General features: G+C 43.0%; 1 protein-coding gene across 1 annotated transcript in view; it reads right to left on the bottom strand.

Moving 5' to 3' along the window:
• The window catches only part of ECPAS (Ecm29 proteasome adaptor and scaffold), a 91031-nt gene that overhangs the window by 25159 nt on the left and 51906 nt on the right, over positions 1-13966 (bottom strand). The window contains exons 23-30 of the mRNA XM_029919580.1: positions 12930-13031; positions 9916-10039; positions 6294-6439; positions 5862-5916; positions 4716-4830; positions 3950-4018; positions 851-968; positions 400-567 (exon numbers count right to left, since the gene is read on the bottom strand). Coding sequence (XP_029775440.1) covers positions 400-567; positions 851-968; positions 3950-4018; positions 4716-4830; positions 5862-5916; positions 6294-6439; positions 9916-10039; positions 12930-13031 — 897 coding nt within the window. The remainder of the gene's footprint in view (positions 1-399; positions 568-850; positions 969-3949; positions 4019-4715; positions 4831-5861; positions 5917-6293; positions 6440-9915; positions 10040-12929; positions 13032-13966) is intronic.

Genomic DNA, 13966 nt, shown 5'->3' with positions numbered 1-13966 from the left:
CGAAATTATGACTGGGAACCATGCCAATAAAGATGACATTCGTATTCCCTGGAGGGAGTAAGCGTGTGAGCGGGGGAGGGGCAGAAGAGACGGAGACACAGAATTCGACACAGGGTCCAGGCTCTGAGCTGTCAGCACAGAGCCCAATTCCGGGCTCAAACTCATGGACCTTGAAATGACCTGAGCCAAAGTCAAAGCTCAAGTGACCGAGTCACCTAGGCCACCCAGGCGACTCTAGATTGTTTCCATTTTTAAGATTGCAATAAATGCTGCCATGGTCATCTCTGATACAATGAAAGATGAAAGAAAGCTCATTTGTTTTAACAAATAAGAATACAAAGTAGAAAGAAAGATGAGCGCTGGGCAATCTTAGACATGGGTTCACAGACAGATACTTGCCATTGTTTTGTCAGTGACCAATGCATTCCAAATACTCGTCATGGCCTGTCGAATGCCCAGGTTGGGATCAAACTGGTATCGGTAAAGACGAGGAACGAGCTGAGGCAGAAAAGGAGCCAGCTGCTCTCCAGCTCTGGTGGCAATCACGTTAAAACCAAAAGCAGCACCCTAAAAAAACAAAAAGACAAAGTGACTGAGATATACCTACTGTGGTAAAATATTAAAATGTTAAATATATGAAGATCACAAAACTACCCCTCCCAAACTTGTCCCTGAGTAGAGCCTGACTTATTGGGTGTCCCAGCTTTACCAATGAGCCATGTGGTGGCCTGGCTCTCTCTAATCCCAGATTCTTACAAAACGCACTGCACATCAACTGCTACTATCTGCCAACATAGCATGTTTGGTTTTGGAAGTAAAAAGTAGAAACCACCCAGTGATAGGAACTTACCTTCCTAGAGTTCCACATTGCATGATGGTTGGCTAAATTCATAAATTTATACACCAGATCCGGCTGACTAAGATCACTTGCCAGAGAACAAAGCTCTTTGTAAGTAGAAAGGCCCTGGCTTGGAGACAAACACACAGAAAGCATACAATAATGTATTTATTTCTCTGTCTCCAGTCCAGTAAAGTTACATCACCAGTATTAGTAGCACATTTTAAAATTATGTTTTCAATCTCATCACCACTGAGGCAAAGAACCAGGGTGAGAGGAATATACAAATCACCTGGTTCAATTATCGACACCACCAGGTAAATGACCTGAAGACCCCTTGACTCCCAAGGGGGTGGAGCCCTCACCACCTCCAGAGGCAGGTCAGTAACTCCTCGTTACACGGTGCACCAATCTCTCTCAGAAACATTAAAGTCACTTACAGACAACTTCTATTATCCCTAAGCCTTTTCAAAGCTACAGCATCCCATCTGTTTGTAAAGTTTTTTTTTTTTTAATCCCTGTTAGTTAACATACAGTGCGTGTTATGTTAGTTTCCAGTAGACAACGTAGTGAGTCAACAGTTCCACACGACGCCCCGTGCTCATCACAGCCAGAGCACCCCGTGGTCTCCCTCACCTCTTCCACCATCACCCCACCCAAGTCTCTCTGGTGAACATCAGTCTGCTCTCCAAAGAGTCTGTTATTTGGTTTTCCTCTCTCTTTTTCCCACACTATGATCTTTGTTTTGTTTCTTAAATTCCACATACGGAAGAAATCACATGGTATTTGTCTTCTAACTTATTTCATCTAGGATTATACTCTCAAGCTCCATCCACTTCACTACAAATGGCAAGATTTCATTCTTTTTTATGACTGAATAATATTCCATTGTGTATATACACACCACATCTTTATCCAGTCATCCACCTCAATGGACACTTGGCTATTGTATATAGTGCTGCTATAAGCATAGGGGTGCATGTGTCCCTTTGAGCTAGCAGTTCTGTACTCTTTGGGCAAATACCTAGGAATGCAATTGCTGGGCTGTAATTCTATTTTAACTTTTTGAGGCACCTCCATCCTGTTTTCCACAGTGGCTTGCACCAGTTTGCGTTCCCACCAGCAGTGCGTGAGGGGTCCTTCTCCTCCACATCCTCGCCAGCACCTGTTGTTTCCTGTGTTGTTGACTTTACCATTCTGACAGGTAGGAGATGATATCTCACTGAAGTTTTGATTTGCATTTCCCTGATGATTAGTGATGGTGAGCATCTCTTCATGTGTCTGTTGACCATTTGTATGTCTTCTTCAGAAAAAGTCTCTGGTCACATCTTGTAAGTGGATTATTTGGGTTTTGGGTGCTGATTTGTATCAGTTCTTCATACATGTTGATACTAACCCTTCATCAGATATGTCATTTGCCAAGTGTCTTCTCCCATTCCATGGGTTCCCTTTTAGTTTTGTTGATTGTTTCCTCTGCTGTATAGAAACTGTTTATTTCAATATAGTCCCAGTAGTTTATTTATGCTTTTGATTCTCTGGCCTCAGCAGACATATCTAGAAAGAAATTGCTACAGCTGATGTCAAAGAGGTCACTGCCTGTGTTTTCTTCCAGGATTTTTATTGTTTCAGGTCTCACATTTATGTCTTTAACTTATTTTGACTTTATTTTTCTGTCTGGTATAAGAAAGTGGTCCAGTATATTCCTAATGCCATTTGTTGAAGAGACTTTTTCCACTGGATATGCTTTCCTGGTTTGTCAAAGATTGACTGACTATATAATTATGGGTTTCTGGGTTTTCTATTCTAGTCCATTGATCTATGTTTCTATTTTTGTGCCACTGTTTTGATGACTACAACTTTATAATATAACTTGAAGTCTAGAACTGTGATGCCTCCAGCTTTGCTTTTCTTTCTCAAGACTGCTCTGGCTACTCGGGGTCTTCTGTGAGTCCATACAAATTGTAGTCCTGCAGCGCCCCAATCTTGATAACTTCTTTTGAGCCCTGTTAACTTTCCTCTGAACAAATAATATTTACTCAAAGACTCGATCATTTGTGTTACTCTGTGAAAAGAGCACTTTTTCAGAAAAGGTCTAGAGGGAGAGTAAGTGGAACAAAAATAGCTTTCAAGGGATGTCTGGGTGCTTTGGTTAGCTTCCCACTCTTGATCTCGGCTCAGGTCATGATCTTACCCGTCATGAGATCAAGTCTCAAGTCAATGCAGAGGCTGCTGGGGATTTGCTCTCTTCCTCTCTGCCACTCCCCTGCTAGTGCCCACTCACTCTCTCAAGATAAATTAAAAAAAATAATAAATTACTTTCGATGTGGAAACAGTGAGCTATGGGAGAAAGTCAAGGGCAGGACAAACAGCTGTTTCCGGTGATGCAGACAACACTGAAACAGGGCTCTGTGTGTCCAGCCAGCTGCACAGTTTGACCTGAGGGCTTTCAGAGGAAAAGCAGCAGTGTAACCACAAGGCAATACTGATAAGACAAAGGAGGTAGAGCTCTAGGAATTAATTTGAACTGCTAGCTTGGTGGACCCCACAATACCAAGTAGAGGTGCTCCCACCAAAACACGAGATACAGTGGAGCCAAGCTGTGCTGCCAGACCCTCCTCACGACTCAGCTGCCCACGAGCTAACGGAACTGCCCACAGTCCAAGGCCAGGTCCTCCCCCAGAGCAGCCCATCATCAATGGCTAAGTCACCGAGGGGATTTAAAGTCTAATGAGAGGACATCAAGGCCTGGCCCCTCAAAGCAGGACAGCTCTGAAGGGCCAGCCCAGCCCATCTCCAGGGGTCAGGATCTGCTGAAGTATTAGCAGCAGGTCAGCTCCTCCTTGGGCCACCACCCCTCCCCTCCCCTGCCTCCTCACTGCCCCAGGTGATAAGGCTGGGACACTCTTCAGTCAGGTTCCAGCAGACAAACCTCCACCTCACAGTCTGTTTCCCTAGAACCTCGATCTGAGACACTACACTTTCTCCATAGAAGTTTTCTTCTTCCATTAACATACAGCATTTCCCAGGAAGGTGGGGATCAGTGTTGTAAGCGCCCCAATGACAAGACGAAAGGTGTTTATGATGAACAACCAATAGACTTGGCACACTTACCCATCAGGTGTTTTGCCAAGGCTTCCCCCTTGGAATACCACCGTCTCTCCAGAAACTTCATGTTTAGCTCTGAAGCAAAACAACAATAAGACTTTAAACTAGCCTCAATTTTTTTCATGCCAGCATTCAACTAACTGATACATTTCTTTTATAAACTGATAAAATCAAATTCCACAGCAAGTATCTACCATGTGCAAGATATAAAAGTCCCCTAAATCCTTTCCAATCGGCCTAAGAATTTTGTAAAACGAACTCTAGGATGAACAAAGAGATGTAAAAGACACCCCACATGAAGTTAAACTGTATTAAACGTGGTCACCCGTTAAAAACGATCCTCCCTGTAAGGAAGGCGACATAAAGCAGTAACCAGTTAGAAGAATGACTGCACCTCTCATCCCCTTCACAGATCAAACCATGAACGACGTGCAGGCTTCCTTTCCACATCCTCATGTTCACGTAGTCGACAGCAATCACAGTATTGTAATCCGACGCTCTGACTGTCCTGAGAGCATTCAACTTTCAAAGCCTGACCTACTGGCATGTTTCTGAACAGTAATTTGGTTTCTTTCGCTTTACTGTCTACACAGGATACGCTGAGTAATTAAACTGTTCTCCACTGCGTAACAATCGTCGACATGCGATCTACAGAAGGGCTTCATACACAGGAACCCCAAAAGCTGCAATTTTCCTTCTTCCACTGCATATTCTCAGGACGTGCAAAATTTGCTGTACATGTTTAAATGTGAAATGTTCAAGTTCACCGTACCTTCTGCCAGTCATAAGTGTCTCTACAAGTGTTGAAACCAATTCCTGTTGATCTTGTTCGTCGCCCAATTCATACACCAACCCAAGGCCTTTTGAGGCAACGTCTTGGCTAAGTTCTGCACACAAGTCAGACAAAATAATATTACTTTAAGAGAATTTTGTCTTCTGGCCATCACTGGATTTTTTAACAGAAATCCAAAATGATATCAAAGTGAAGATATGAAAACATCATCAATCTGCCTCTTTTGCTAAAACATAGTAAATGATTTCAGTGGATACAGCACCAAAAAAGTCCCCGTGAAAGGGAACTATATTCACAAAAGAGCCAACTCACAGGCCAAGTGAGCGCTGCGGGCCCGGGCGTGCGGGCCGGGGAGAGGGCGGCGGGGCGCTGCAAGGCACTCATGTGAGGTACAGCAGCCTCACGGGATTTCAACACGTCCACACCCAATTTTTTTTAAATAAAAAGTCAATATTAGACCCTATCATCTTGAAACAATTTCTAAAACAAATCTACTTATTTAAATGTCTAACACATTCACTCTTTCCTGGCTTACATCACAAAGAAGAAAGGAATTAGAAGTAAAAGAAAGCTATTGTTTATAAGTACTAACGTTGAGGCCTCAGCTCCATTTTTTTTTTTTAATTTTAAATACAGTCTACACCACACGTAGGACTTGAACTCACAACCCTGAGACCAGAGTTTCATGCTTTACTGACTGAGCCCCCCAGGTGCCCCCAAGGCCTCAGCTCCATTTTTTAAAGAAACTTTTTTAATGTTTTTTAATTTATTTTCATACAGAGAGAGACCAAGCACGAGGGGGGGAGGGGCATAGAGAGAGGGAGACCCAGAATTGGAAGCAGGCTCCAGGCTCTGAGCTTATCAGCAGAGCCCAACGCGGGGCTCAAATCGACAAACGTGAGATCATGACCTGAGCTGAAGTCAGAGGCCTAACTGACTGAGCCACCCAGGCGCCCCTCAGCTCCACTTTTAAATGCAAAACTGAAGAACATGATCTAATTAATCAAATCAATCAGTAAGAATCAACTTTCCTTTGTCCCTCTTTATGTTTATTAATCTAGATGTTTCAAAATTTAAAATACAATTCAAATACAAATACAAATCAAATATTTACCAATAACCTACCATCATTTTCCGACAAAACGGAAACAAATGCACTCTGAATTTCCTTCAAGTGAGACTGAAAGAAGAAGAAAGGCATTTAGAACACAAACTCTACCCCTTGGTAGATAAGGGAGGGTAAGAATCTTCTCTCAGGATGCACAACACCTTGTTAGCGTCTCCCAACCCCAGGCGGCCACACTCCCTATTAGGCTCTGGTCTATCTAGGGTGGCCAAATTACCGCCAGGTCGGACCGCTCGCAGGTAGTCTAATGCACACTGTCCGCCTCCCTATCCTTACCATTTGACTTTATACATTCAAGTTTAGAATTTCAAAATATCTGTTACTGGTTCGTTGCCCTCCCCTTCATACACATTCCTTCCTACCACCTTTCAATGATAAATATTTCATCAACAATTTTCAAAGGTGCTCAGCACATTTCTAGCATGGCTTACCTTCACTTCTTTATGGGTACTTAGCTTCCTCACAAGGGAAAGAAGCCAGATGCAGGCCGCTTGCCTCATGTGTGGGTTGGGGCTGACGATATGTTTATTTAAAATTACATCCAACACCCAGGGGACCACGTCGTTCACTTTGGCTCCTGAGGGGAGAAAAGGAATAAGAAGTAATTAAAGTAACTGAATAGAGTTCCCAAAAAATTAAATATCAATATTTACTCACCACAACAATCTTACAACATATGAATATCTAAATGACTAAGGTGTTTAAATTGCTGGAAGAATTTTGATAATCATCCACTTCAGAACCCAGCATAAGCTCAATAAGGCTTCAAAGGTGCTCCCACAACTTCAGTTCCCTAGAATAAAACCTTATCCCTGTGATGGGGGAGGCTATGCACGTGTAAGGGGCAAGGGGCATATGGAAAACCTCTGGACCTTCCTCCTAATTTCTCGATGAACTTAAAACTTCTCTTAAAAAAATTAAGTCAATTTAAACAAAACTTATCCCTACTCTCTGGTCTCAGCAATTTTTCCTTCTCTACCACATCTTTTCCATCTCTCATCTAAAAACTGACACACAAACAAAACTCTCCAGACCTGACGTTCCTCCTCTAGCTACCAAGCCTTTTCTTCCTTTCCTTTATTCCTTCAGAGTCCTCGCACGGCTGTGTCGCGGGCCTGTCCTGTGCACTGTAGCACGTTTGGCAGCTTCCCCAGCCTCCACTCTTTAGAGACCAGCCACACTCACCCTCTCCAGTGTCCCCCACGGGGCAAACTCTCCCTGTTTTTCATTAAGACTTTTCAAGGAGTTGTCTATGCACAACAGTCTACGTTTTTCTCTCTTTTCTGGAACCCTCTCCACAGAAATTATATATAAAAGTCACCAATTACCATCCTGTGGCTAAGTTCAAGGATCACTTGTCAGATCTCATCTTAATTATCTCTCAGCAGTGTGAGAGCTGACTTATCCCCACCCCAGCCTGTTCCCTCCCCTCTGCATAGATTTTCTTCACTTCTCTTCCAGGACCTTCTCTTCTAAGGTCCTTCCCTGACTTCTCCTCATCTACCAAAACCTGGAACTCTGGGGAATCCCCGGGGCTCAGCTGTTGGACTTCTTCTCCTTTCTACTTATCCCTTAGCAATTACACATAGCACATGGCTTTAAAAACTATCTTTACATGATACTTCCAAATGTTTTCCTAACTGTGACTCCTCAAAATGCCATATTCATATATTCAATGAACTTCCAGATATGTCCATGAAGATACTGGTGACAACCCACCCGTGGGTGAGTTGGGGCACTGCAACATTGAGAGGGAAGAGTGAGAAGGAAGATCCAGAAAAGCAGATTTTTCTAGCTACGATGGAGCCTAAGGGACGTGTGTATGGACACACCTAATGGAAATAAAGCTCTGGAGTATAACACAATGGCTCTAAGAAAAGATATCCATTTAGGGGTCATCAACATATCCTGGAGTGAGGGAACTGAGACATCCCAGCATGGTGGGGGGTATGCAAGAACAAGACCAGTGAAGAAGAATGAGAAGAGGTCAGAGCTAAGGAGGAAACCCAGGCAAACACAGTCTTGCAAAAAAACAGGTGAAAAACAGTCCAAGAAAGTGCTGGGGATATGCCAAAGGCCTGGGTGAAAATGCCACCCAACCAGACCAAAGAGAATGGAGAATATAGGTAAAATAAAATTTCAAAAAGCAGGAAATGGTTGAGAGAGGATCCTAGAATGATTAGATTCCTGGGGGAGGGGGGGGGGAGCTAGACCAGGACTCCCACAAAGTCTATAAAAGGCCCGAAAAAGGTAGAGCTCTATTAGTGGACATCCCCCTCTTCATAGGAATCTGGATACAGAAAGAGGCAGGTGCTATTAACCCCTCACTAGTCACATAAATCCAGCTCTCAGGATGCCAGGGGAGTTCAGTCGGGCAGCTCAGGTCATAATCTCATACTCATGAGATCGAGCCCTGTATCAAGCTCTGCACTGCGTATCAGGCTCTGTGCTGCACGTTAAGCCTGCTTGGAATCCACTCTCTCCCGGTCCTTCTGCTCCTCCCTCGTGCATAATCAATCAACCAATCAATCTAGTTCTCAGAGGCAAATCCAATCTCTCTTTTATCTTCCCACAACCAGAATTCCAGCTCTCTGCAGTTCTGTTACTGAGGCAGCTACAATTACCAACTAAACAAGCTCGGATTAGATTCCCACAGTGTGCCAAGTACCGTGTCATGTGGTTGAGATACTAGAAAGGCTAAGACCTAGGACCTAAGTAACTTCTTCAATGCTGTATCTTCTATTCAAAGCAAGATCAATACACTAGAACAAAAGACATCAAAAAAGCTGAGGAGCACTCAGATAAGAATGACAAGCACACATGATCAAAATTCAGGTCAAAAAGTCATCATCACCCACTTCACAATAGTTTATGCCCTCCTTTCTCTAAACACATAAGGTGGAGCAAACCTTAACACTTGGTGGACAATTTAACTGAGACTCTGTTGGATGGGCAAAGAGCCAAGCCAAGCATAGAGTAAACTCTTCCAAGAAGAGTCTGAGACAACACAGTAAGTTCAGAAGTCTGAAGACTGGCATAGGTACCATTCCATTCATCTTCACTTGCTTAATCACTACAGAGAGATCCATGGGCTGTGCCTTTTACAGCAAATCTGCTCTTCCACATCATAAGCCCACACTACTATTAAGCTCCAACATCAACCCTCACATGCAAACTCAGAGTTTCTACTTCCGGTCTGGTGGCCTACCTGTTATCAATGGTCACTTCCCTCCTTCAGTATCTTCTTCCCTGTATAGACACTCGTCCTTACCTGGCCTCATACCCATTCAGAGAAGCCTTAGAGAATTAACCCGATCAGTTTCCACCAAGCCATAGCTCTCCTAATTAGACAGTTGAATGTGGAGTGTGCAAAAATGCAAAATGCAAAACTAGTGTATTCATGATGAAATACAATCCATAATGCAACCATTACCATGAAAACCCTATTAGTTCATTAACTGAGAAGATAACATATAAAATGCCGAGTAACTTTTCCTTTGTTTTTATGATTAAAAATATATTTAAGTATCTGGACCAGAATTCATTTTCAATTCCAAACTGAAATCGAACCACAAGACATATGAAACCACAGTACCTACAACACATAGTTGGAAACCACACCCTACCTCCCCTGTGTGGTCACTGAAAGCCAGTGCACGCTCCGTGCAGAGGTGCATGGAGCGCCAACAGAAGACCCTGCGGTTTCATTACGTGATGAAGCATTAAGGGACACACAACTTGCCAATGTAACTGTGTCTCGGCTTTTGAAACTGGCTAAAAACCCCAACCCTCCAGAAAAGAGCCCAAGCTTGAAGGTACGACAATAGCTAATTCCACTGCTTGCCCAAAGACTAAACAAAGAAGTTCTTGTTCATTTTGTGTTCACTCTCCTTTAACCAACAATTTTTCTAGACTGAACCAAACTGATAAGACATATAAATATTTTTTTTAAAGTTAAAACAGAACGCACACATTTTTTTCTTTGCTTCAAATGTGAAAACAAGCCCAGAAAGGGCCCCTGGATCATGAAGGGATGAGCTGCAAGTACCGTACCAGCAGGGGGCGTATACTCCTCTTCGGTCACCAGCCAGGCATCTCGGGCCGCCACGGAGCCAGTTCCTATGGCGGCACTGGTGATGGCCTCCCCAATCGTGAACTGCAGCTCTATCTGCTTGGCCTGCAACAGAAGTCATGAATCGGAGAACATTTCCTAAACACGTCCAATTCCACAAAAAGGCTGTTTAGTATCATGCCTGTCAATGTGCTTTTTTACTCTTTTGCCTGGATTGCTCTCACCTAGCCTGGTGGCTCACAGGCACGGGCGACGTGAGGGAATGGAGAATGTAGAGAACGACCCCAACACCATGTCGCGCTCTTCACCCTCAGCAGAGGACCACTAGGCAGGGATTTTTAACCGCTGAATGAATGATGCCACTAACTTCAGGGAAAAGGGCATGGACCATGAAGCCACACTGATCTCGGGGCAAATTCTAATCGGTCTCTTACAAGCCACACAGGCATGTTTAAACTCTGAGCCTCCACTTCATGTGTAATGCGGGCATAACATCATCATCCACCTCGTCAGGCTGCAAGGAGGGAATGACAATAACATACGTAAAGTTTCTAGTGGATTCTTATGTGTGGTGACTGCACAACAAACAGCAGCCATTATAATGCATTCATTTATTAGCATCTCCTCTTTGCACTCCTAAATTACATGGTGTCTGCAAGTCACTCCCCAGAGGTTGAGGAAAGAGAAAACGATAAAGCAAATGCAGTAAAATGTCAAAATTTGGTGTACCTCAATAAAGGGTATATGGGAAATCTTTATATTATTCTTACAACTGCACTATAAGTTTGAAATTATTTCAAAAATCAAACGTTAAAAATTCTATATGGTCTATACTCAAATTTTTTTAATTTGGTTTAGAAGCTTTGACATGTTGGGGCACCTGGATGGCTCAGTTGGCTGAGTGCCCGACTTTGGCTCAGGTCATGATCTTGCAGTTCACAGTTTGATCCCCTGGAGCCTGCTTCAGATTCTGTGTCTCCCTCTCTCTCTGCCTCTCCTCCGCTCACGCTAGTTCTCTCTCTCACACTCAAAAATTAACATCAAAAAAAATTTATAAATTTTGACACACTTCACAAGCATGAATCACTGACTCAACATGGAATTGGACCTTAGTTCCTGCTGGCATTTTGCTCTGTTTATTGTAAACTGGAAAAGCGCTAAGAATGTGGGGACTCAGAAGAGAATGAAGAACAGAGGGTCCCCGTGAGGAGCATAGAAATAGTGACATTTGGGAGAATTTAGCACTCAGACCACAGTGTAGCCATTCCTAAGCTCAACCAACTAAATATTCTTTTATCAATGAAGGTGTCAAGTGCTGATATCAGAGGCTTCCGACTCGGAGGAAAAAGAATCTCAAGACTTCAGTTCTACGGCTTCCCTGGTCAAGAGCTTCTTTGGCAATTCTAAGCAGAGGAAAGGGATCTCAACACAGAGGATCCCATAGTAAGGATTCATTTTATGTGCCTTTTTCCACACGTTTTTCCCATTGATACTTACAACATAACTGGCGTTACAAACAAAAACAAAATCCCTTAACTCAATTTATGAATGATAGGATACTCAGACTTTGCTTTAAATATTCCAGAAACAGGAGCACCTAGGTGGCTCAGTCAGTTAAGTGTCCAACTTCGACTCAAGTCATGATCTCACAGTTTATGAGTTCGAGCCCCACGACAGGCTATGTGCTGACAGCTTAGAGCCTGGAGCCTGCTTCAGATTCTGTTTCTGTCTCTCACAGAAGTAAAGATAATAATAATATAGTAAACCCCCATGTAACTGTCTTGATCCTTTATTTCTGTAATATTTAAATATATTTTTGAATGTTTATATTTGAGAGAGAGAGACAGAGCACGAGTGGGGGAGAGGCAGAAAGAGGGAGAGAGAACACCAAGCAGGCTTTGCATTTTCAGTGCAGAGCCTGATGCAAGGTTCAGTTTCATGACCCGTGAGATCATGACCTGAGCCGAAATCGAGAAGTGGACGCTTAACCCACTGAGCCATCCAGCGACCCCTTCCTTACCATTCTTACACTTTACTCTATCACACTTCCAGCTTTTCATATTATCTCTGTACTTCTAAACTCTTAAAAAAATAACTTCAATAGCAAGTTAAGAATCCAGACAGACCTTCATTTATTTAAATAAAACTAGAAGAGGGGCGCCTGGGTGGCTCAGTCAGTTAAGTGTCTGACTCCTGATTTCGGCTCAGGCCATGATCTCACTATCATGAGATGGAGCCCTGCATCAGGCTCCATACCAGCATAGAGCCTGCTTAAGATTCTTTGTCTCCCTCTCTCTCTGCCCCTCAGAGCAAAGAAGGACAAAGAGGCTGGTGTACAAACATGTAAGTGACGAGAATCAAGTCCAGATGAGGGTCATAACATATATCATGACACAAGGCTAGCAGCTGCCTGCTTGTCGGTCCCCAGCTACCCTAGAAACTTATCCAGAAGACAGAAGCCAGGCCATCCAACTCAAGAGCAACTGGAATATCAGCATCCGCTTCCCACATCTAGTTGACGGGTAAGTCTCCTACCCAAAATGCACTGGGCTTTACTCCATAATTATGAGGAAAGGACTTTCCCACATAGATGAGTCAATGCTATGCCTACCAAAGTGGTAAGCCCAAAGCTTGTACTTGATAAGTACTTGGTGAATAAGTGAATAAAAGTTTAATTTAAAGTCCCATAGCAGGGGCACCTGGGTGGCTCAGTCAGTTAAGCATCCGACTTCGGCTCAGGTCATGATCTCGTGATTCGTGAGTTTGAGCCCTAATCTGGCTCTGTGCTGACAGCAAGGAGCCTAGAGCCTGCTTCAGATTCTCTGTCTCCCTCTCTGCCCCTCACCTATTTGTGTTCTGTCTCTCTCTGTCTCTCAAAAATAAATAAATGTAAAAAAAAATTTTTTTAATAGAATCCCATAGCATACAAAACTCCAGCTAAAAAAAAAAAAACCTTTTGTCTGAAAAGCTAACAATCAAATAGCAATATAAGTACCTCCACAGAGTCCATCAGACCTTGCAAGAGGAGTTTCTGGTGAGGAAAATCGCCATCCCCAACTGGAAAATATCCCAGTGTCTGGATTGCTCGCTCTTTCATCTAGAAGAACAGAAAAAATTTTTTAAACAAAGTACATAACAGCTTTATCCCAGAACAGTGTTTCCAAAATGAGAGGTCAGGGAGGACTGGGCTGGCTACAGCACTTATGAGCAAGTTTCTTTTTAAAAGTATCCAATTTTACAGAATTATGTCTATAAGACACTGGAGGTAGAAAGACATAAGACTGAGTTCATGAAGGGTCCATGGCTGCAAAAGAAGAAAGAAGAAAGCCTCTAAGCAGGTTTATTATCCTTCAAACTGTTTATAAATGTAGGTTCTGGGCCTGGGGGGACCTAAGATCCAGTCATAGCTTGACCATTTTAGCAGCCTATACAGGTATGTAACCTTAGGCAAGACACTCCACCTCTCTGTGACTCTTATTTCCTCATATGGGAAAACAGAGATGACAACTGTACCTACTTCACTAGACCATGTGGGGAATTCAATTATTTAATGTGTGGGGAGCACTCGGCATACGCCTGGCACACTGCAAGTGCTCACCAAGGGCTGGTAATCACTAATTAGTTAGTAACAGCTAAAAAAAAAACCTACACTACAGTATTCTTAGGAAGTTTTAAATGGTGGATAGACCAAGAATAAGAGTATGGGGGTGCCTGGGTGGCTCAGTCATTAAGCATCCAACTCCTGATTTGGGCTCAGGAGATAGAGCCCCGAGTCGGGCTCTGTGCTGACAGTGCAGAGCCTGCTTGGGATTTTCTCTCTCCTTCTCTCTCTCTCTCTGCCCCTTCCCCACTTTCTCTCTCTCTCTCTCTCTCTCTCTCTCAAAATAAATAAACTTAAAAAAAAAAGAATAAGATTATGTATCAAATTTGTAGTAAACTAATTTATCTGTTCATTAAATCATATTATACTTCAATACTGAGGTACTCTGATCACAAATATAATGTTTCAAAGTTTATGAAAATGTTTATCTG

This window comes from Suricata suricatta, chromosome 13 (genome assembly GCF_006229205.1).
Source record: "Suricata suricatta isolate VVHF042 chromosome 13, meerkat_22Aug2017_6uvM2_HiC, whole genome shotgun sequence".
Classification (NCBI taxonomy): domain Eukaryota; kingdom Metazoa; phylum Chordata; class Mammalia; order Carnivora; family Herpestidae; genus Suricata; species Suricata suricatta.
Note: the sequence above shows the minus strand (reverse complement) of the source record. Positions and strands in the feature narration are given on the sequence as shown.